Source organism: Biomphalaria glabrata, chromosome 13 (genome assembly GCF_947242115.1).
Source record: "Biomphalaria glabrata chromosome 13, xgBioGlab47.1, whole genome shotgun sequence".
Lineage (NCBI taxonomy): Eukaryota > Metazoa > Mollusca > Gastropoda > Planorbidae > Biomphalaria > Biomphalaria glabrata.
Window position 1 is genome coordinate 24,894,468 of NC_074723.1, and position 25,031 is coordinate 24,919,498.

At 30.3% G+C, this 25,031-nt stretch overlaps 1 protein-coding gene across 8 annotated transcripts in view; it reads left to right on the forward strand.

The window, feature by feature from the left end:
• The window catches only part of LOC106077027 (putative leucine-rich repeat-containing protein DDB_G0290503), a 38,372-nt gene extending 13,382 nt beyond the window's left edge, over window positions 1-24,990 (forward strand). For 2 of the 8 annotated variants that reach the window (XM_056009078.1, XM_056009079.1), the window contains exons 12-36: window positions 587-718; window positions 1,112-1,225; window positions 1,849-1,886; window positions 5,231-5,384; window positions 5,528-5,704; window positions 5,988-6,257; window positions 7,142-7,309; window positions 7,584-7,766; window positions 7,879-7,971; window positions 8,168-8,269; window positions 8,473-8,606; window positions 8,988-9,094; window positions 9,323-9,558; window positions 10,012-10,081; window positions 10,655-10,800; window positions 11,174-11,326; window positions 12,308-12,445; window positions 12,561-12,644; window positions 12,763-12,870; window positions 13,117-13,274; window positions 14,503-14,668; window positions 15,026-15,195; window positions 16,527-16,691; window positions 18,733-18,889; window positions 21,433-24,990. In XM_056009078.1, coding sequence (XP_055865053.1) covers window positions 587-718; window positions 1,112-1,225; window positions 1,849-1,886; window positions 5,231-5,384; window positions 5,528-5,704; window positions 5,988-6,257; window positions 7,142-7,309; window positions 7,584-7,766; window positions 7,879-7,971; window positions 8,168-8,269; window positions 8,473-8,606; window positions 8,988-9,094; window positions 9,323-9,558; window positions 10,012-10,081; window positions 10,655-10,800; window positions 11,174-11,326; window positions 12,308-12,445; window positions 12,561-12,644; window positions 12,763-12,870; window positions 13,117-13,274; window positions 14,503-14,668; window positions 15,026-15,195; window positions 16,527-16,691; window positions 18,733-18,889; window positions 21,433-21,750 — 3,741 coding nt within the window. In that variant the 3' untranslated portion in view covers window positions 21,751-24,990. Of the gene's footprint in view, window positions 1-586; window positions 719-1,111; window positions 1,226-1,848; window positions 1,887-5,230; window positions 5,385-5,527; window positions 5,705-5,987; window positions 6,258-7,141; window positions 7,310-7,583; window positions 7,767-7,878; window positions 7,972-8,167; window positions 8,270-8,472; window positions 8,607-8,987; window positions 9,095-9,322; window positions 9,559-10,011; window positions 10,082-10,654; window positions 10,801-11,173; window positions 11,327-12,307; window positions 12,446-12,560; window positions 12,645-12,762; window positions 12,871-13,116; window positions 13,275-14,502; window positions 14,669-15,025; window positions 15,196-16,526; window positions 16,692-18,710; window positions 18,890-20,901; window positions 20,927-21,432 lie in introns of all 8 variants that reach the window. The other 6 variants (XR_008774540.1, XM_056009081.1, XM_056009080.1 and 3 more) reach the window with 6 other exon arrangements.
• The last annotated feature ends 41 nt before the right edge of the window (window positions 24,991-25,031 follow it).

Here is a 25,031-nt window from a genome sequence, read left to right on the forward strand (position 1 = left end):
AACCACTGTATAAGTTTGTTTTGTAGCTGATGGTCCTGGAGAGTTTATAGTATTCTCTATACTTTCACGTGACACAGGAAGTGTTTAAAATGATTTTTATTCTTGGTGTCAAGTAAAAAGTAAAGTTACCCTTTTAGAGCTTGCGATCTATTGGGCAGATGATATTAAGGTCATCTGTTTCTTTGGCAAACGCTTAACGAGCAGGGTGTCTTGGCCAGCACAATGATCAACCACCTTTACTTTCCCCAACTAAAGTCAGGTAACCATTAGAGTTGCGTGGATTTAGGGTTGCCCTAAAAAAACAGAAATTCAAAATGATATTCATTGAGATTCCAGTCCAGGACCCCAGGTTTGCAAGCCAATAAGTACTTAGCCACCACACCCGCATTGGTGTACTTAAAATGCAAAAGAAAACTGTTTTTTTTTTTAAATTGTTCAAATTAAATGAATTTTTTTTCTTATCTAACTTTGAGCTCAATACTATTTAAATTTCAAAAGATTAAATACAAATATAATTAATTGTCTTACTGTAGTAAGAAAGTTGTTATTTTTTCTGATGCTTTGAATTTTTCTTTTTTTAACAAAGACAAAAGAGAAGTTAGTTCAACAAACAGAAGTCTTAACTAAAGAAAACAAGGATCTTCTAAACAGATTAGATAAAGCCAAAGATGAAGTTGAGGCAGCCAAGCTCCAAGGCCAAGAAATTGATAAGCAAAAAGTAATTTATTTATAGAATCAATCAATTATGTAAAAAAGAAAAAGATCATGCTCTTTTTTTAAAAATACTTTTTACTCTAATTGTAAAAAAAAATAATTTTGTATATAATAATTTTAGAAAAAACAAGCTAGTCAAGAACAAAAATTCTGTATTTTGAGTCATTATATAACAATAATGGGTGCTCAAAATCATTTAAACATATTGACAAACTAGCTGGGTTTTTTTACAGCTTATAATGCAACAAATTGAAAATACATTTTTTCTTTATATATCTCTCATTAAAGTATCTCTAGCAATAACTTTCTTTTTACTTTCCATTATATTGCATTGATTATGTTTTTAATATCTGCTGATTTATTGTATTTTGTTTAAAATGAGATTTTTTCTGAACAGATTATAATTGCTCATCTTAAAGAACAAAATCAACAAATGCAAAGTCAGTTGAAGGCAGCACAAACCGAATTAGAAAAATCAAGAGAAAGAGAGACAACACTTATTTCTAGTCAGGTAAAAATAATAATTATTATTTAATAGTAAATTTCCCTTTTTTAGAACTTGTTTTTATGGCCGATGGTAAACAAGGATGTTAAGTGGATTAAAGCTGTGTCCTGAAAATTCCTTTGTCAGAATCCTAGTCTTTACCAAGATTCAAACCCAAGTCTCCTCACTTCAGAAGCCAAGCACTTTACTACTCAGTTACCACTCTCCTAATTATTTTATTGATACAAAACATTTCTTTATTATCCTTGTGGACATTGGCTTTTTATATACACAATTATTTTTTTATTGCAATTAGAGTATAAAGTATTTTAAAAAAGAACATGATCTTTTTTATATATATAGAAATGTATTGATTTTATAAAATACCAACAAAATGAATATTCATACCACAGCTCACTATATTATTACCTATGAAGTTTACAAGAGACAGTAGACCTTATTCAATAATGTATATACCAGGAGTGGTTTTAGTCATTCTATAGAATGCCTAGACATTATACATTCCGAAGAATGCCTAGATAAAGTAGAAATACTAAGTGTATCTGATTTAGTTTAATCTTCAAAGAAATGATTATCTATCTGTAAGTCGATGCATATGAAATACAATTTTGTTGTTGTTACTATTTTAGCACTTGTTACAGAAAACTCATGGTGATACAGAAAAAAGGTGAGGCATTTTATTTTGTAAGAACTTGATTAATTTTTTTAGTTATTTTTTATATATATATGATGGATAATGCTAGCTCTTTTTTTGTGCTAGCATAAATTGATCTGAGGTATTTATGAACTGAGGTTATGTTTTATCATAAAATCATTTTATTCTTTTCATAAAATTCATTTATTTTATAAATTGACCTGAGATCATTATGTCCTATCATACAGCTATACCATTACCTCTCTCTCTCAGTGCCCATTACCTCCATCTCTCAGTGCCCATTACCTCCATCTCTCAGTGCCCATTACCTCCATCTCTCAGTGCCCATTACCTCCATCTCTCAGTGCCCATTACCTCCATCTCTCAGTGCCCATTACCTCTCTCTCTAAGTGCCCATTACCTCCATCTCTCAGTGCCCATTACCTCCATCTCTCAGTGCCCATTACCTCTCTCTCAGTGCCCATTACCTCCATCTCTCAGTGCCCATTACCTCTCTCTCTCAGTGCCCATTACCTCCATCTCTCAACGCCCATTACCTCCATCTCTCAGTGCCCATTACCTCCATCTCTCAGTGCCCATTACCTCTATCTCTCAGTGCCCATTACCTCCATCTCTCAACGCCCATTACCTCCATCTCTCAGTGCCCATTACCTCCATCTCTCAGTGTCCATTACCTCTCTCTCTCAGTGCCCATTACCTCCATCTCTCAATGCCCATTACCTCCATCTCTCAGTGCCCATTACCTCCATCTCTCAACGCCCATTACCTCCATCTCTCAATGCCCATTACCTCCATCTCTCAACGCCCATTTCCTCTATCTCTCAGTGCCCATTACCTCCATCTCTCAACGCCCATTACCTCCATCTCTCAGTGCCCATTACCTCCATCTCTCAGTGCCCATTACCTCCATCTCTCAGTGCCCATTACCTCCATCTCTCAACGCCCATTACCTCTATCTCTCAGTGCCCATTACCTCCATCTCTCAGTGCCCATTACCTCCATCTCTCAGTGCCCATTACCTCCATCTCTCAGTGCCCATTACCTCCATCTCTCAACGCCCATTACCTCCATCTCTCAGTGCCAAGTGGAATGTTTGGCTGATTAAGAAAAACTGGGGGTTCAAGTTCAAATCATACTGTTTGCTGAGCACCTTAAGCCAGCATGGAACTCCTCCCACATGTCCACATAGACCATAGCACACTGAGCCATAAACATGAAAGTTGTGCTCTATGAAAGCTGTTTAAAAAAAACAACTTTTTATAATTCAACAGACAGGCCTTGAACCTTTAGTTGTATCTCTTTGATTGCTGATATTTTAACTTCTTTTCTTTAATAGTGAATATAATTTTGACTTTCAGGATAAGATATTTTTAGGAATCTAAAGAAATAGAAATTTAGTTTTATTACAGAGTCATGGTTTTATTTTTGTAAAGATTAGATTTGTATGACAAATAACATACACACACACACAAAACAATATACAAAAAGAAAAAGACAATGCAATAAGATTCTTTAGTTTGTACATTGTTAAGCTGGGCACTGCATACACATTGGATCATCCTTTGTTATCCTTTAACTTGCTTGTTGAAGAATCAAGGGGGAAAATTTATTATTGTTTGAAGATTTTTAATAAGTAGCCTTAGTCTTCACTAAGAATAAGTAAACACACACTCATGCTTATTTAGTTGTAAAAAGTGGGGAAAAAATAGTTTTGACTAAATAATTATTGAACAAAACATATTTATTTTTTCCAATATGAATGCATCAAGTTTTGCTGAGTAAGTTTTTATATCCTTAGGATAATTTGCACTCAGTTTTATTCTATTTACTTCAGTATTTTAGAGGAACCTTTTTTTATTTCTACTTTCTTCAAAAATATCAGTTTTAATTATCTTTTAAAATGATGGCATTAATCTCTAATTGTATTCTTGTGGCACACATTGAAAGTCAATTGAATTCATTCCTGTGGAATATTTTAAAAGTTTGTTTCTTTCCATTTTAAGAAATTTTAAAGCAATGGCAGTAGGACTCTGGGTAACCTGTAATCATTCATATTTTTATTTCAAACTAAAACTGATCACTTTCATTTCAGTGTTCAATTCTTATATTTATGTTTTAATTCATAATTGTTTGTTTCTATATTTTTATTGATTTCAGATTTTGTTTCAGTAGACTTAGCTGTAGAAATAGTTTATTAGAATCACTAAATAGATATTTTTTTTTTTTAATTCCGTGTTCTTTGTGGCTGGAAGAGAATGTGATCACAATTTTTAAAAATTTAAAAGCACAATTATAATGGAATAAATACAGTTCCCTTTTTTAAATTCCCTGCTGAGCTTTTTAAACAAGCTTGCTATTCTGTTATATTTAAAATAAATCAAACTCTTGTATTGAATTTTTAATGGCTTATACATTGAATTGTTTGATTGTTATCAAAGTACATAAACAGAATCACTTAACTGTATCAATTCCTATACAGCTAGAGTAATTGTATAGAATGTTTGATAGATATAAAATATATTATGAAGTATTCATTCATTTCTTTGTTTGTGCAATAGCTTTGTTTTGAGCAGAAAATAGTTTATTTTATAATTATTAAAACATGTCTGCAGCTAATTTCAGCAGTTGAACCTTAAAATATTTTCTCTCTACATTCCATATAAATACTACATATACTGGACATATGTGGCATACACTTTCAGAAATAAAAACATAAAACATGTACATATAAGAGCAGTATTATTGTAACTCAATGCTGGTTATAGCTCAACATTAATTCTATATGTTCAAGACAAAAGGTTTAATGAAAATATAAGCTATCAATGTTTGTTGTCATTTGTCTTAGTATGTTTTGCATTTTGTAAATGTTAACAAAAAATCAGATAATAAGATCATGTGGAGACATCAGTTTCACTTCTGTAAGTTTGCGTTTACATATCAAAGATGTTAGATTAATTAAATCAATTCCTTAAGATTAATTTTAAGCATTTTGGTATGTTAAAAAAAAAAAATTATAGGCTACAATTCATACATCATAATTTTTTCTTCCTCTTGCATTTTAAAATTTATATACTTTTTAGTTTCTTTTATGAATTCCTCTTTATGGATTAATTAGTAGATTTAATTAGTCTATATTTATAATTAGAGCTTCTTACATTTTTATGTTGTTGTTTTTTTTAAATTAAGTTCTGAAAAGTGTTTTTATATTAAAAGTAACATTTTGAAAGTATACTTGTAAAGTATGTATTTTATATTTTTCAAATATATTTTTTTTTGCTGGATCTATCAACTTTTATGTAAACTTTCAGACTATAAAGATTAATCTTTATCTGTATGATTTCTATGGTATACCTTAGATTAAGTGCTGACCTTGAGAACATGAAAGTGAAACTAGAACTGACACTGCTTGAATTGTCTAAAGCTAGGCAGTATGGTGAGGAACTTGATTTAGAGAATAAAGATCTCAAAGTATCACTCAACACAGCCCTTAAACATGAAGAGGACCTCTCTGTGAGTATCATTGCATTGACTTTTTTTTTTTACAAGAGAAGGAAAAAAAACACACTTTTATTTAAAAATAGAAAACAAAAATATTAGAATTTCATAGAAAAAAAAAGAGACTAAAATATAAAATCTCATCGTTTTCTTTCCAGAATAATTTGAAAGAAGAAAAACAACACAACAGTCAATTGACTCAGGAGATGAATCAGCTCAAACTGCAATTAACTGAAAAATCAAAAGTTATAGAGAAATTTGAAGATGAGAAGAAAATAAGATTAGATTTAGAAGCAAAAGTAGAGGTCTATGGACAAATTGAAGAACAGTTGAAAGTGAGTTATTATGTAAAGTCAATAGTTGTCATTTACATAATTCTATTATATATATATATATTTTAAATACTTTCGTAAAGCATATAGCTATGTGCACTCTGGTCCAATCTCTTTTGTGTACATCTGGAAGAGGGGTTATCTGGGAGAAGGTTTCTGTGCTGCCTTTAGGGGCTCTGCAAACACAACTCAGCTCAAGTTGAAAGTCAAATATTATTTCCCATTTCTCTTAAATTCTTTACAATTGAGAAATGTTTTATTTATTTGTTCTCTCACATATTAATAGAAAGTAAAACATGAACTTAACATTGAACAAAACAAAAGACAAGAACTTGAAAAAGCAACAGAGAGACTCAGACAAACTCAAGAGGAGTTGGTAGCTGCTGAAGAAGAGCTTCACAAAGAACAGCAACTCCATACACAGCTTAAGGTGAGAGTGAAAGAACTTGAGCACCTAGTCAAAGATCTGGAGATAAGCAAAAAATCATCAGAAGAGCTGCTTGAGAATGAAAGAGAAATCAGGAAGAGTTTTGAAAAACATATGAAGGATTTACAGGTAACTCTGCTAGTCAGTTGGTCAAGATTGTTGCCTATTGTACATTGAATCTAAAAATGATATTTATCTGAGATAAAAGCCCTGAATTCTTTCAGCTGTCATTGGATAGATGTTGTTAGTTAGTAAAATATAGAAACTGGTCTTATTACTCCCTTGTTAGCCATTGCCTTTAAATTAGGTGCTTTCAACTTCATCTTGTCTAGTTATTATGTGGATTTTATTTTCTTCATTAATGTGTAGGTTATACTTAGTATCAAATATTATATCTATTTTGCTACAGCTCTCTATCTTGCTCTCTGTTCATGACCAAATTCTACAACTAACTCAAGAACTTAAAAAACTCGAATTTAAGTTGTGTGGTACCTTTAACTGTGTGTAATAACAGGCAAATACTTTGCAATTAGTAACATGAAACACTGATTGTACAATAGCTTAAGTTTTAAGGAACTGAACTGTATTGTGTTTTAATGAATTCTCTTTATATAATGTCCCAAAAGCTACTAGAAAATGATAGAAATCTCACAAGCTTGTTGCCAATCCCTTCTAGAAGATCACTTGACCATATCATGGGTGGTCTGCAGGCTGAGTTTTCACATGAGTCTGTATTTGAATATCTTTAGTCACTCTTGACAGCTTGCAGTACCCTCACATGTGTCAACGAGTCATACATAGCCACCCCTACTTGTGGTCCATTTTATTTTTTTATTTTAGTTAATTATTAAGAAAAAAGCTTTGAATAAAATGTTGCATGTAAAGAGTTTCTGTATAAATATAAACTAAGCATGATGGAACTAATCTTAGCTCATACATCAACTATAGTCTCTCCTCTTGTAAATATGCATTTTCTAAACAGCTAACAAATCCTTTCTTGTACAACTTTTAAGATGGCTACAAGCCAACATGACACACTGGAGGAGATAGCCAAACTTAGAGAAGAGCTCCACAAAGAGAGAGCAACTCTTCAAGAAATAAGAGTGTCAGAAAGTGATTTGCAACTGTTATGTAATGAGCTGGAAAAGGAAAGAAATTTAACTGCAGAATTGAACAAACAAGTAGGGCTAAATGTTTACATTGAAAAGAGTATTACTAAAACACATTCTTTAAAACAAAAAAGAAAATATTATATAGAAGGTATAAAATGTAAAACATGTTATATTTTAAAGTAACTGAGTGTCAAGATTTTTTTGCCATTTTTAATATGGGACAAATGTACTTTGATTTTTTAAAACAGATTTTTTGTTGTAATAAATACAGTAACATATTCGTATAAGGAATTAACTGAAGTAGTTAAAGAGTTTGCAATCATTCTTGGCTACTTTGACACAGATAACAGCTTTAGAATCTGCTAATAAAGAAACAGCCACATCCACTCTGAAAGCTGCTCTTGATGAGCTAGACAGAGAAAGACGAGCTCGAGCTGAAAATGATTCTAAAGTGATGGAACTGGAACAACTTCTAGATGATCAGAAGATAGATAGTGAGAACATGCAGCACAACTTAAATGGGAAGGTTAGTCTTGTGTGAGAAATAGATATCTTAGACATTGTACATTAAAAAATGGGATAGATTAGCTTGATGATATGTTATGAAACATTGTATGAATTAGTCTTTTTATTTTCAGATTGTTTCCTTACAAAAACAAGTGCAAGTTTTAGAAGATGAACTTTTGACAATTCAAGATAAATACCAAGACTTACAGGACAAATATAATTTGGTATGTTATTTGTACTTTCATTAACTTTTGACTCCATAATGCCATTGCTCTCAATTTGAGACAGACTTTTCTGTTGGCTCCATCAATGTTGCTTTGAAATGTATTTAATTGCTCTAAACAAATTTTGTAAAATGATACTCAGAACTAATTGGTCAAGAAAATGTTGAGAATTTTGTTTCCTTTTGTTGTTTTCTAGGTTTCTAAAGAGTTAAAAATAAACCAATCTGATGTGATGGAAGTAGATAAAGTAGACAGCAGTCAGGCTTCCTGCAGAAAAGAACCTCCATCTCCAGATAATGTATTAGAAAAACCTAATTATAATTTTATTTATGAGTAACAAAATTTCACATTTTCTTTTACTGTTGAGTTTTTCTAAGTTCAGTTATACATTTTGTAATTAATAAAGCTTTTTTTTTTAAATATACAAATACAATTGTAGAAATTTCATTTTATTTTCTGAAATTTATGCTAATATTTCCTTTAATTTAATTTTTTTTGAAGGATTTGGAGAAATCTCTTGAGTTCTCTACAACAAAACTGAATGAAACTCTGAATGAACTAAACAAAGTCAAGACTAAATTGTTTCAGACTGAAGAAGAGTTGAGAAAAGCTGAAGCAGACAATACAAATCTAATGTAATTTTTGTTTACCTATAATTTTAAAAATCTTTCTACTATGCACTGGTTACCTAATAATTTAAATTAGAAATTTAAAAAAAAAATTCATTTATTGAAGAAATTTATGTTCCATTAAACCACAAAGGCTGGGCATAAACTTAAGTTCTCTAGACATTGTACTTGCTTTTAACTTTTTCATTAAAAAGTGTTTGCAATTTTTTTATACAGATATGTTCATTTTTGTTAATTTAGCTTTTCTGAATGTCATCATTTAGGTCTTCTTAAAAAAAAAAAGTAATTTGAATCAGATATTAAAATGGAATGCATTGAAGCTGTCTGTTCTAAATACTCTACCCTCCCACCTCACATGTACACCTTTATAATTGGTTTTTATTTCAGCCAAGATTTAGGTTTGCTGAAGCAATCTGTGGAAATGTCCAGCAAACATTTAGACCAATCAGATAGTGAGCTCAGTACACTCAAACATGAACTGATTGAGACTCAAGGTACAGACAACTTTGAATGCATGGTTTCTAAATAAAATAAAATTTGGTTAACTATTAATGAAAAATTTTTTTCAATATAGTTTAAAATTAAAATTTTAATTTTTAGACACGACCTTGTTTTTTTTTTAAGCTTAAGCCAAATTTTTAAAAAATTTAGTGTTTTTTAAATTGCTTTCTAGTTTATGTCTTTGTGAACTAAATGAGCCAATTGTCTGTACCCTGTAACAGGGACACTAGCTGTCACCCAAACTCAGATGAAAACTATGGAAACAAAAATGGAAGTGTTGGTCAAAGAGAGAAGTGAACTCATGAGAAACGTTGACACTTTCAAGGAGTCACAACAAAATACCTTGAACTCCTTGCCCTACTTTGAGCAAGAGAGAAAAAATTTACTGGATAAAATAAAAATCATGGAGAAATTATCTGAAAAGTTGGAGCTTGACAACAGAGAAATGGCTCAAAAGGTAAAAACTTCTTAAACATAAGATAAAATGTATATCTACTGAAATTCAAATTTATATATATATATTTCCTATACATTATAAATAAATATATTCTTTTCTTTGATAAGACTTACATGTTAGGGTATAGACATTTATTGTTAATGTGTGAAATAGCTCATACATTTACACAAGTTACTGTCAATAGTTATATACTGTAGAAAATAAAACTTTTTTTTAGCCAATGTCCCAAAAATATGAAGAAAATCAAAGAAACACAATGCTGATGTGATCTCTTTTGAGACTTGGTCCTGGTTAGTTGGAAATAAGAGATTAGCCTTGACATCTGCTATTTGTCATATCGGTAGTAGTAGAAAGTGACATGGAGATCTTATAAGCTATGGGGAACATAGTTGTTAACTCTTCTTTGTTTGTCTTATGCCAGAGGGATTCAAAAAATAATTTATTTTTTTTTAGTTAACAGAAGCTTCTGCCAAGGCCAACAGTTTGGAAGCTCAGCTAGAAAGAGAAAAATTGACGAGCTCTAGTAAGTTAAAAAAAAAACACTCAAAACTAGTGTTTTTGTTTTAGAATTTAAATATTTCTTTAAAATAATATTTTTAGAATAGTATTTACATTTTTGCAGGTAACTCCATTTTTCACACCATAGCTGTTTTTGCCTTTTTTATTTAGTCTGTATTCTTTCTAGATGTTTTAAGTCAGCCAATGATGTACCACTGAAATCACTACTTATTTATTTTAGAAGCTACATTTCCTATAATAAAAGTCATCTGATAAATTAAACTATAAGAACACATCTTACTTGCAACTTGCAGCCATTTATTCTGATTTATGAAATATTTTTATGAAATATTCTAACCACTGGATATCAAATCTAATCTCCATAAGTACAATCAACATATTTATTTTTTGATTCTCTTCCACTTGGAAATGCTGTTGGTATCATAAATTTTTACAGATGTTTAAAAATATAATTTTTATTACCTAATCATATCAAGTCTTGGAGATTAAAAAGAATGATTCACATTTGTCTTGAAAGGGTTATTGCTTAGAGATCAAGAGAAAGAGGTTTTAAAAAAATTCTAATTTCTTTTTGCAGACAAAATCCACCAGGACAGACACTACACAGAACAATTAGAACATGACTTAGATACATCCAACAAATACATACGACAACTGCGTGAAGATTTACATCAGCATCAATCTAAAACCTTTAAGCTTGAGTCAGACAGTCTAGGTCTCACTGTAAGCTCAACTAATACTTTGTTTACATTGTTTGAGTTCTTTATTTTACTATCAATTAAGTATCATAACTAATAAAACTAGTATTCAGACTGCTTAATTTAAAAAATCACATAATATTATCTTTGAAAAGAAGTTCAAAACAAAACTAATTAACAAAATATATATCTACAGCAATTATACAATTTTGTTTTTAAAATCTCTACAAATGAGAGATATCAGATTATGTCGGGTGTTCTTTTTTTTTTTTTTAATTTGAGGTATATATAAATGAATAGGATTACTTGTCTATATAGTTTGCATATGTTTGAATAATAACACAGTTAATTAAACCTGATTCTTTCATTATTATCATGATAAATTGTTTAATTTGCAGGCCAAATATGAAAGCATGATTGTACATTTAGAAGAAAACATTCAAGATTTGAAAAAGAAGCCTACACAGGAGCTCAATGTTTTAAAGGGTCAGTTTGAATCCATTAGCAAGGAAGCAAGGGATTTAAAACATCGAAACAAAAAACTGGAAGAGGTCAGAGAATTATTTCATTCATTCTTAATTACCTTTGTAATGAATTTTGTTAGGAGGAGGTGCTGCTTAGACAAGAGGCTACCTACCTTTTCTAATCATATCTTATAAAGTACAGATGTTACTTCAAAAGAGAAGATGATTAAAGTCCTACACGTATCATGTGTCAATCTAGTTAATCAATGACTTAAAAACTCCTTTTGCTAAGTCCTTTCTTTTTTTTTGGCTGATTTTGGCAAATATTCCATGCTCTAATGGCTTTAAGGGAAGAAGGAGCACTTGTATGATCATCTCCTTAGCATATGGAATAAGAAATGTGCCTTTATCTTTGTGTCTTTCTGAGTATTTTATTAGATTTTGCATTTGTAAATTTTGGTTCAATATTTTAGGTATTAGTGCTACTTTACTTTTTTTTCTGTCCTGAAGCATCTCTATATTTAGTGATTTTATTATGGTGTTACTATAATCAAATGTGAATATTCATTTGTTGAAATCTCATGGCTCTATTTGCATCTGTTTTTAGTTTTTTTTTTATGTTTTCCCTATTTGTGGGTTCCCAAACAGAGAATGCATATATTCTAATATTCTAATATAATTCTCTAATTTAATATACTTACAGAAAGATTCACTTGTATGCTATGTTTTTTTGCACAGGTCTAGAGATTAGTTAGAGACAGTTTAAGGAGCAATTCATAGATGACCAAATATTTAACTGATGGGATTGTGTCATACTCAAAGAAAGCATATAGTGATGGTTATACTATGACTGATCCCATTATATGTAGTATTAATATTTTTGGGTTGCTTTTGATGAGTTTCTTTTCGTTTTAGCCTCTTCCATCCTTCAGAACTGAATTAAAATTGAACTGACCCATTTCTATCTAATTGCCTCTTTTCTTCTTTCTGCTAAAACTCTATAAATATCAATGTATTGATGGCTAAAATCCCCAAAAGTCTTAAGAGAAAATAAAATGATGTTTTCAGGATGTGAGCAAGTTGACATGTGATGTTTCAAGATACAAGTCTAATGTTGAGAAACTGGAGCTACATCTGCAAACAGAAACTCAAATAAAATCAGAGGTTGAGAAAAGAAATGCTGTGATAGACATAGAGTTGTCTAAGGTCAGCTGATAAAGTCTGTATTGGTTAAAAACTCAATTTTAAAATAATAATTTAAAAAATCTTTATCAACAGTGTAATATATTAATAATATTTTATTGCATTTCTGTATTTTTAGGCCTACAGCCAGATAAGAAACTTGATGGATAAAAATGCAGAACTGGAATCTCTGAAACGTTCTTATGAACTAGATATTACAATGGTTAGTAAAATAGAATTTGTAGTGACACATTTTTAGGATATTCTATAGATTTGAAACTACAAAAATACAAACATGAATACATAATTATTGTCTTTATCCCATTTTGAATTAAATACAGCATAAATCAAGCATTCGTGACGCGGAAAGCAGTATATTAAAAAAAGAAGCCACATATGAATCTTCAACCAAAGCTATTGTTGCAAGAGCTGAGGCGGCAGAAAGAAAGGTAAATCTATTGGATTATTCAGTCTTAATATACATGCATTTATCAATTTTTAAGCCCAGTGTTGGATTAATTATAGAGTTTACAAAACATAAATTTGGCTGAATTTTTAATTCAGCTAATAAATTCTTATCCAATGAATCTTATATTAATTTGATTCATTTGGTTGTTTAATGTAAAAATGATATTGAATATTATGCATGCAGTCTTAGTTTGATGAACTAATATGAATGTTGGCAATGAATTTAGGCTAGAGAGCTTCAAAGAGAATTAGAAGAAGTCACACAGAAGATGTTGCACATTGAAGGACTCCTAAATAAGGCAGAAATGGACAGAGGATATGTTGGAGAGACTCAAGATAAAATTGTCAATATAAGAAATCAACTAGAAGGAGAAAAATTACAAAGGTTTTACAATTTTACAAATGTTTATTTGTTTGATGCAAATCAGCTTTTATTATAATTGTTAGATTTTAGCTGCAGACATTGTCAATAATAGTAAATTTTAGATGCAAAATAGTAAAAAAAAAAGTAAAGTTGCCCTTTCAGACCTTGTGGTCTATAGGGCAGATGGTGTAAAGGTCATCTGTTTCTGTGGCCTATGGTTAACGAGGGTGTCTTTTGGCCAGCACAACGACCAACCGCCTTTACTTTTCCTTAACTAATGTCAGGTACCGATTTAGAGCTGGGTGGACTCAGAGGTGCCCAAAGATCATGAAATTAAAAATCCCAGTCTTCAACTGGATCTGAACCTGGGACCCCTGGTTGGGAAGCCAAGTGCTTTACCACTCAGCCACCGCACCTCTAGATGCAAAATAGTTGATGCAAAAAAAATTTTATTTTAACTATTCATACTAGGCCTATATGTTGATATTATTTTCCTCCATAGAATTAGTCCATGTCATTTAATTAAATTTCCTAAAAAGAGACATATTTTGTGTCCTGATATGTGGAATAGAGAAAATCTTTGCACATTGAAGCCCTAGCTTTAACTAAAGGGTGTGATGGAAAATTTGTTGTTTCATTTTTCTGTGTATTGATTCTTTTAAAACTCAACTTCTAAAAACCTAAGATATACTATGACTGTCAAAGTAGAGTTGACCCTAGGATCATGAGAGTAGCATGCAGCCAGCACAATGACCATAGAGCTAGCTATATTTTCTTGCAAAACATTTTGGACTTAGAATAAGTTATGCTATTACAAGTCTATCCTACTTAGAATAAGTTATGCTATTACAAGTCTATCCTACTTAGAATAAGTTATGCTATTACAAGTCTATCCTACTTAGAATAAGTTATGCTATTACAAGTCTATCCTACTTAGAATAAGTTATGCTATTACAAGTCTATCCTATTTAGAATAAGTTATGCTATTACAAGTCTATCCTATTTAGAATAAGTTATGCTATTACAAGTCTATCCTATTTAGAATAAGTTATGCTATTACAAGTCTATCCTATTTAGAATAAGTTATGCTATTACAAGTCTATCCTATTTAGAATAAGTTATGCTATTACAAGTCTATCCTACTTAGAATAAGTTATGCTATTACAAGTCTATCCTACTTCATTTTTGTTCTATAGAAAATATATTTTTTTTTTTTAAACATTTGATTTGTCTTGCATTTATTTCCAAGAACATTCCTGGACCAGACAGTTGCTGAACTTAAACACCAGGTGGCATTTCTGAAAGAGAGGGAAGTAAAGTTAAACTTAGAAAATAGAGAGCTTCATCAAACTATTCTTGACCTGGAAACACATTTCAATCAAATACAAAATAAGTTTTCTTTGGATTTTGAATCAGTAAGTAGATATTTCAAAACACAATCATGTATCATTCTTATGGTTGAGTTGAAAAGCAGCTCATCAAGACTCAATACCAGAACAATTTTAAACTAATTTGTCCCAGCTGAAGATATTGTTTTCATCATTTTGGTATCTGTATCTCTATGTATCTTTGTCTATTGTTTGGTTGTTTTTAAAATTGATATGTACAACAGGGTTGATTGACATAATTGGAGAGAATAGTCTTGAACAGAAAATGGTAATAGCCCAATTGATATTTCCTTTTGTTTCCCTATTTCTAGAGCCATTTCTCCCATTCACAACCTAGTTGGCAATTTCAATGCATGTCTTTTGTTTGTTTTGTGATTCATTTAGCCTACACCAGAACCCAATCAACATTCATTGATGGACCAGATAGCCAGACTTCAAAGGGAGGTCAAAGTTTTACAATATGAGCTGACCAATGTCAGTGAAAAGAGAGATGTAGACATAAAAAAATATGAGGAAAGAAAATTGAGGACCAAGTCTAAGTTAATTAAAGCCAGGTAGGAAGACTAGATACTAGCATACACTTTTATGTTGTATCAACAGGTAGGAAGACTAGATACTAGCATACACTTTTATGTTGTATCAACAGGTAGGAAGACTAGATACTAGCATACACTTTTATGTTGTATCAACAGGTAGGAAGACTAGATACTAGCATATGTTGTATCAACAGGTAGGAAGACTAGATACTAGCATACACTTTTATGTTGTATCAACAGGTAGGAAGACTAGATACTAGCATACACTTTTATGTTGTATCAACAGGTAGGAAGACTAGATACTAGCATACACTTTTATGTTGTGCAAATACTCTGACAAAGATTTATGATGGACTTCAAAAAATCTATTTGAATTAAAATCTACATATTTCAAACCATGTAATGTAAAAGAAAATGTTTCAATATATTTTTAATTCAAGTGCTCTGATTTTGGTTTATGACTGTCCAATATTATTGATACAATTTTTTTTTCTGCTTTAAAAGAGATGTGTTAGATTGACCCTATATGTTTTTATTAAGTACTCTACAATAAAATTTATTTTTTTTCTAAGTACTTTACAATAGATTTTAATTTTGTTAAAGTACCTTACAATAGAATTTATGGTTTGGCAATGGCCATGTCTTCGATCACAAAGATTAAGGATGAGTGCAGTGTTTTACAAGATTATGCAAAACCAGTTGCCACCTGCATATTTTTTTCAGCATCTCATGCAGACAAAGTTGTTGTCTGCCAGCGATCTTAGAAATATCATGTTTGTTTTATTAAAAATCTTACAACATAATTTATGTTTATTAAGTATTTTACACCATAATGGTGACATAAGAATACAGTCTCATTGTCATTATTTGGCACATTAACATTTAGACTGTTGTAATGATGGGATTGTGTGGTCAAGACAGTGTTAAAAGCTTTGTGGGATCTACCCTTCAGAACAATGTCTGATCATTCAAACACCATCGTAATACAGGAGATACTAATTTAAAGTATGAACTCAAACAGAAATAAGCATTTATTCTAGAACTATTTTTGGCATGTTTTGAAGATTCTAATGTTGTCTTAGCTTCAACTAACTACTGTAAACATTTTCTTGCTGGGCAATTACTTTATGTTCTTGAAATACACCAGTGACAAGCAAAACAAGTTTATTTTTAAACATATGACCTTGACAACTGCATATACAAATAACTTTTTACTTGGTTTGGACATAGTTCATTGTCTGGATTAATAATACATGAATACAAATCTTATAACATACAAATAATTTATTTTAGTATTAGTTGTCTTTTTGTCTCTATTCAAATTGTATTGAATTGTGTCTGTAACATAGAGAGTTTTACAGCAATGAAAAAAGTAAATACATGGATCAGATAGAACACATGAATGATGACCTCAGACTAACCAGAGCAATGCTGGACAAGGAGCTGGAGTGGAGAGAGAAAATGGATGAAAGCTACAAGCAACTGTTGAGAGAGAAAAGGGAGTTAATCACTCAGTAAGTTGTTGAGTTACCTTCCATGGTCTAAGTTAGTGTTGTACTGTAAATATTTCAATCAAACAGGCCAGCCAAGGGAATCTTCCGGTTGTGTATAGTTTTCAGAGTCCTTGACTTGATTATTACCACAATTACAAATAAGAAATCTTTTTTTTTTTGTAGTAATTTAGTTTTAAAGTTATTTTAAACATTTTTTATTTTATAATTTGGAACATACTAATACACTTTCATTCTGCGCTGTATTACTTCATACAATAGCTTTTTTTTTTTGGCATCATGGTAATCTAGTTTGCAACTGCTGACAGCATATGTGTTTCACTATTCACAAATGAATGGGTGTAGATCACTGAATGTTGATTGAGTTGATGTCTATTACATAGTGTTATAAGAATAGTGAAATCTTGAAACTATTGTTTTTATATATAAGGAAATAGTGTGTATTAGAAGTGTAAAAGATCCTTTTCAGACCTTGCAATCTATAGGGCAGATGATGTAAATGTCATCTGTTACTATGGCCAACAGTTCATTGTGACCAGTACAACATCAAACTGCCTTTACTTTACCCAACTAATGTCAGGTACCCATACAAATTGGATTAGGTATCCTGTAAATCCGAAAATTAAAAATCCGAGTCTTTTCTGAAATTTGAACCTGGGACTCCTCGGTTCTGAAGCCAAGCACTTTACCACTCAGCCACCTTGCCCCTGTGTTTTGGAAATTAATTTAATTAAAAGTATACCTACAAAAACAGACTGTTTGAAAATATATGCTTATAAGTTGTCAATAAAACTGTTTGATTTCTACTCTTCAATCCCATATTGAGACACATTATTTATTTAAGGTAAGCATTCAGGTTTCTTTTAGATATGAAAACTAGCACAGTACAATTTCAAATATATTTATCCTATACATTATATAATATGGATTTATTTTCTTGCACTATTTATTGAGTTTTGGGATAATTATGCAATTTGTACTTTTAACATATTTTTGTGATATTAGAAAATAAAACATAATAAGTGAATAAAATAGAAAGTGAAAAGTCAGAAATATATATATAAAAAACTAGATTCAGTCCTTGAACAATAAATTGACAGTATTTTATTGTTTTGCAAAACATTTAACCCTTTGAACCTTGAATTAACATATCTTATATTTCCATACCTTGATAACTTAAAAAAAATAATTTAATTTTGTTTCAAAGTCAAAATAAAAAAGAGACAGGTAACAACCTTTACCTACCTCAAATCACATTGCATGTTTCGTATTTATCTGTACATTAAGTAGTGAAATAACCAGACAATCATTAATTAACACCTAAACCAAAAAAGTTGGCTTCCAGATTCAAAAGGGTTAAGTTTTGCTTTAAAAGAAAGTTTGTAGTCATGGAAACTTTGATTGACAACAATATAACACTAATGTTTGCCCATATCTAAAATTGTAGTTGTTTTTTTTTTACTTTAGTAGACTAGTGCTTGTAGTGATCATGTAACTCCTGTGTTGACCCTTCACTCTTAAAGCGCAGTCAATGCTTTCTGCTGTAACACATGTAAATGTAGCCTGTAGAAAAATGCAGTGCATTATTATTGTTTAGTGGATAAATGGAAAATAATTTATAGCTGCACATTTTTTGTTAAAATTATCTACCATTAAAATACTAGTTATAACACTTTGTTAAAAAATTAGTTTTATTAAATTTCAACAGTAAATATACAATTCAACAACATTATGAAATTTAAAAAAATGAAAATTATTATTTTGTGTAAATTTTTTGTTGAATTTTTTATGTGGATTAAAAACTTTTAAAGTAACTGTTGTCATGTTTTTTTACTTGAAAGTTATAAATTTATTACATATAAGTCCTATATTGTATGCATGGTTTTGTTATGTAATCTATTGGTGCATTTTTTTGTTTAAATTTATATAAAAAAAATGTATCTCAATGTATAGCTTCTTATTGTGTTCCCTGGCTACTTGGTTTGTCACTGGATATTCTAGTTTGTGTTCTGTCCCTTTCAGCTGCCCACTGGGCATGTTTCAGATTGTCAGAGATGGACGAGAGTGTGAGGGACCAAGGTCGAGTCCTAACCATGACACAGGCTCGACTGGAGTACTTGGAAGAAGAGAATGCCAATTTGCAAGATTTACTTGAAGTGATGACGCAAGAAAAATATAGTGTGGATAAGTTATTAAAGGAGGTAAAAAGTTTGATATTTGCTCAATTCTCTATTGGGAGTTCTTAGTTTCATTTCTAGTATTAGATTTATTTATAGATACAAGTTCATTTCATGTCAATCAACCTTTTAGAGTATGTCCATATTTAGATCACTCACTACAACAACTAGTTTATTATTAAATCTCTTTATTTAATACTAGTTGAAGTTCTTTTAAAATTAAGATTCTGTTTTTGACTTTGTGTAAGAGAAGGAACAAAGTCAAAAAATTAGTCAACGTTTAAGTTTTAATTCCATCCAACGCCTGTGTAGTTTTATTTCTCCAGATCTCTCTTCAGTTCCATTAGTCAAGGTTTATTTATCTAAAAAATTCTGAAATTTAAATTAGAAACCAATAAAATAGATAGTTTGAAACTTGGTTTATACATTTTAGTCACTTCTAAGGCAAGAAATTTCTATTTAGACATTGACCTAACATAAGGAATGATTCACATCATTACAAGTGAGTAGATATATAAAAAAAGTCAATGGTCTAAGGCAGTGGTCACAAACTGCACCTCTTGAGCTGCATGTGGCTCTTTGAATCCTTGGCTGCGGCTCATCCACAAAAAAGCGTTCTTTGCAGGCATAAAATATTATTGACTATTTTGCTTTGTAAAAGACAAGTTAAAACTTGATTGAAATGCAAACCTACAGAAAAGATAAAAGAAGTGTAATTTTAGAAAGCACAAAAAGCATACGGATAGTCATTCACAAACATGTGTATTCTTATTTCGGCTGGAATTCGGCAAACAAAGCTGCATAAGTACTTAGATAGGAACACATTTTAAAATTTATTGTTGTACCATTGGGTGATTGGGGCAGCGATGCTGCAATGAAGGGGCATGCAATTATCATTTGAGTTATTATCTCCATTAAAGGCTCTAAAGAGAAACTTTTGGGATTAGTATCTCAATTTCATCAGGTAAAGTGAAAAGTCAGACAAGTGAAGGAAATAGGTATGTTGCTACTTTGAAAGAAAAAATTCATCTTTTTGAGATACTTGTATCATTCTTTGTTCATGAGGAGGCACTAAATGTGGAGACTTTTCCTGAAGAACTTTGCAAAGTCATGGAATTGGTGATTAAGATGATTAACTGCATTGTAGCTAAAGCTTTTTGCCATCTCCAAGTTAAAGCATTTCTAAATGACGTATAGCGTGAGTATGTAAATCTTCTACTGCATTAGAAGGTTCCATATTAATTATCAAGAGGAAACATTTTAAAACATTTTGGTTACTGTTTATTGAAATGAAAGCATTGCTTCTTGAAAAGAGAATTAACTATGCAGTGTTTATATGTGGATCCTGTTGGATTTTACCTCTTAATTACAAGGAAAAGAAAACACAATGTTTTTTAATGTTAGAAGATGTAATTTTATTCAAAAAACTAATTGTGAAACTGTTAAATATGAAGGAAGCTTCTCTCAGCAGGTCCAAAAAACATAAGAAGCCAGAAAGTGACGTCTTTTTAAAACAACAACTCAGACTGCCACAGTAACAAAATACATTTTGCACCATTTAATATCGATGTTAGCAGCTTTGTTTTGTTGGATCAAATGAAGAGCTGGAAAGTTCAAAGTTCGAGAGACTTTGTGCTGAATTAGAACTATTGGTGACAAATAAATGTGAAGTAAGTTTTACAGCACAATTGGTCTGAAAGATCTGGAGAAGGAAGATATGTTGATTTTTACCCCAGGAATACTGACTTGTAAGATCAAGAGAAATAACTAGCGTTTGGGTCTACATATGTATGTGAACAATCATTTTCAAGCATGAGCTTTATTAAGAGTAAATTAAGCTTAAAGATGAAAAATTGGAATTGTGCCTAAGATTAAAAACAATAACAAGCAAACCTGACTTACTTTAGTAAAGCATTTGTAGTTGTTTTTTTTTTAAGGATACCTATTATTCAAAATTATTGAATTTTTTTTATATTTTAAAATAAATATTATCTTTATATATGTATGGTACTAAGTTTAATTTAATGTATTGTTAGTTAAACTAAGACATGTCTAGCAAAGGTAAGCTCAAGATTTTACTTTTAATTCTAATTATTTCTATAAAAATACTCAACTAAAACATTTTTTTATTAAATCTGTAATTGGTAAAATTTGGCTCTTTTCGTTGTCGAGTTTGGTGACCACTGACCTAAGCTATACCTCATGTGAATTTGAGTGATTCAGTTCTATCAATATTTCTATGTATTACAAATTCTGTAAATTATTATCTACAAGCATTCAACTAGTATTTTATCAGTATCTAGAATTTGCTGCTTTCTATATGCCAATAATGCACTAAAAGCTTTTTACTTAATATCACTTTTATATAACATTGTTTTCATCCTCTGTACTAATCTGACTGTATAACATTTTCTATTTAGCATTCATTACTTTTTAATTTTAAAATATTTCTTTTTATGGACTAAGATATTATTTGGTTTGTAATGTAAAAAAAATATGCATGTATATTTTTTTTTGGTTGATTTTTACCCCTTGGATTATTCAAACTATTTCTATTTGTTTTTCAGAAGAATTTATATGAAACAGATCCATCCGTGGGGATAGGCGCTTTTGGAGTCTGCAAAGATTCAGAATGGGACTCTTACGACCACGTAGATCAACAATGGACTGTTCCTATTGAACCGCCTGCTGATTTTAGAAAACCAAATGATGAAGTAACTTGCTTGAACCAGAATAACAATAAGAGCAGAAGAGCTGTTCACTCCAGTGAGAACTTTGAATTTCTTCCACCCACAGCCTTAAACTTTCACAGGTATTCTCAAGTTGATGATTTCAAACTCAGCCGGGATGATTTCTTTGATAATGGCGATGAGTTTGAAGCATAGTTAATTTGTATGTGTGGGTTTTTTTTATGTGTGCCTGTGAGTTTAGTTTTTTTTTGTTGCATTTATTGAGTGAAATTTTGCTTCAAAACAATCAAAATGTTTCACGCTAGAGGTAAAGCTAAATATTTAAGTGCAATCGAATTTGTTTCATTTCTTGAAATTAAGATTTTTAAAATGTTACATATGGTAGTATTTGTACAATAGAACTTGGTGTTGAAAATTTTAGTTGATTAAAAATGTCAGTAGTGTAGTTATTGCATTTTTTATTTTTTTTTGTATTTGTTGTTAATGTTATTTGCAAGTAATTATTCCCTCCTACTGATTCCATCCAGTGATACTGCTTATATTTAATTGTGTTAATGTTTTATATACATGCATAACATTTCTACTTTTATCTGTGATATTGTTTAAGTTGCCTTCAAACCTCAGTTTTTAATCATGCTTTTTTCTTATTTCATTTATTTTTATATTATGAAAATATTTTTACAACAATAATTGTTTAATATAAAAGTTATTTTTTTTAAATGCAAACGGTTTGTAAACTTTGAAATCCATATAATAACTAATCCTATATCAGAATGGTATGCATTACATGGCACGATAAAACATTTACTCGGAACTAAGTGAAAATAAAATCTAAAATGGTTTTGTCCGAACCTATTTATACTCCACTTCCATCTTTGTGCACATAGAAAATGAGATTAAGCTTATCTTTCATCAGTGTTAAATAATATTGGAGAAGTACATGTTACAAAAAAAAAAGTCTCAAAAAGATTTTTTATTCTTTATAGTATGACAATGAAAAAATAGGAAATTAATGTTTATGATGACTTGAGATTGGATCAGAGGGATTTGGCATTAAATGTTCTGGTGGTGTCAAAGAATATTTTTTCTATAAGTTTTTATGATGACTTTAAAATTTCACATTATATTACTAATAATTGTTTATTACTTTAGCATAACTGATTGCCTTACAAACTATCAAGGATTATATGCATCAGTTTATTCAGCTAAACTGATGGCCTTACAAACTATCAAGGATGATATGCATAAAACTGATGGCCTTTCAAACTGTTAAGGATTATATGAATCAGTTTATTACTTCAATGATTGTATGCATCATATATTTATATTTAATATCATGATATTGAGCTTTCAACAAATATAATATTATAAGTATTTCTAAGAATATCTTAACACTTAGTTTGCTTCCTCACCTTGTGATTTTTTTGTAGTTTGATGTTAGAGTTAGAGCATTTACAGTTTTATTTGAATTAATTTTATGCCTCTATAAATCATCAGAACTTTAAGCATCTGTAAATAGAGAAACAATAGAAAGAATCTGCTGAGATTCTAGTTTACATCATACATATGTCATTCTTGCTTTGTGATTCAAGTTTTTTTTTTTTGGTGTTTTTTTAACTCTTAAAAAAAAAATACTTAGTGTCCAATGTAAGTTTTGAGAGTTCAATTTATTTGTTTGTTAAAGTTAGGAAAATATTTAAAATACAATTCCTTATGAAATACATTTCATGGTTGCCAATATTTTGTGTGAAGTTATTGTACCGCAAAAAGGTTTAGAACAATAAAACATTTCTAATTTTCAGGGTTTAAAATATCATTCACCAACCTATATAAACAGGTTCATCTCTATGGGGATTAAGACATTATTGGATATGTGGACTCAGGGGTAGGCAGGGAACCAAATGGCATATGGGGCTGCTGCTGAATGGGACACTTAAAAATTCAGGAAATACAATTTTATGATGGGCCTTTACCTTGCATTATTACAGAATGTACAGAGCTATTCTAACACATTTTTTATAATAATGGATTGTCCTTTACCTATTACTGTATATCTGGTGAGCTGCAATCCCCTGTGAGTGATTAACACGCAACATATTAAGCACTATATTTTTATGATCCAATAGATTGCTTTATCATATTTTCTGATGAAACAAACCCTCTAGTTATAATTCTGTAATGATTTTCCCTGGTGTCATTTTGGGACTAAATAAATATAAGTCAGTTGAAACATACAGATGCTAAATTTTTTTTGTTCTTTGTAATTTTTTTATATTTATCAGTATTAAGCCATTTGGTTCAATCTAAATTAAAATTATTTTTTTTAGTTTAGGAAACATTGTGGAAAAAACTTTTCTTTAGTTACTGTTACACATTTTTTCCACTGTAAACTGTTTAATTTCTTACATTTTTATTTTAGTTTTTATTGTGGGCACTTTGACTGAATAAGCAGTTTGTCTGTGAGTCTTTGATGATTTTTTAATGAAAATAAATTTTATATTCTAGTGATTATGATAAATCATTTAATGCAATCACTGTAATTATAAAGTGAACCTTATTGAATGAGCCATCCTGATTTTTTCAAAACTCATAATACAAATGAACAATTGCTGATTACAAAAGCTTGGTGACTGGGAATTTCTTTCTTTGTTTAACATTAAATTGTTTAAGCTTTAGATTTTATGGGGACTTTCAAAGATTTCACTTCTTTTTCATGTTAGTATCAAATGCTTGACTAGAATTACATGAAGATTAGAATGTAGGGCCTGCAAGAAATTAGCAAGTCAAGTTTTCTGTCTTTTTTTTTTGTTCAATGCCTCTTTAATATTGTTTTTTTATTATGTAATCTAAACATTCAATTTTATTCTTAAACTTTTGAAATATTTATTTATATTAGTAGTCTAGATCACAAGGTCTGAAAGGGGAACTTTACTTTATTTTATTTTTTTAGTCTATTGTTTAATTAAGATGTTTTTCACAAAATTATTAAAATGTATACCTAATATTCAAATTTTAAATAGGCCACATTAAAATAACAGATTGGAAACCACTTTGCAAACATGAGTAAAACCTGGTCTCTATATTTAAGACCTACCTAACTTCATCTATTGACATTGTAAGTTTTGCATAAACACCCTGTAGAGGTGTGTACCAGATGAATGTGGGTCTAGGATTAAAGTGTGCAACATCATCATGACTTGAATGCGTCCTTTTCAAAATAAAAGACTACTTAAAGTATTTTGTTGGCTAATGCTGTTAGATAACATACATTCCTAACACTTCAAAGAGATTTTATTCTTTTACCATTAATCTAACTGTAAGTATTTTTGTGAATGTATTTCTGTATAATTGTAATGATCATAATTATATCTTTGTATTTAAGGTTTGTATTTATAGTCCAACAAGCCAAAATAAAAGATCAATATTAAAGATCTTCATGTTTTGTTATAGACAGTTTTTTTTTTCTTTATTGTCAT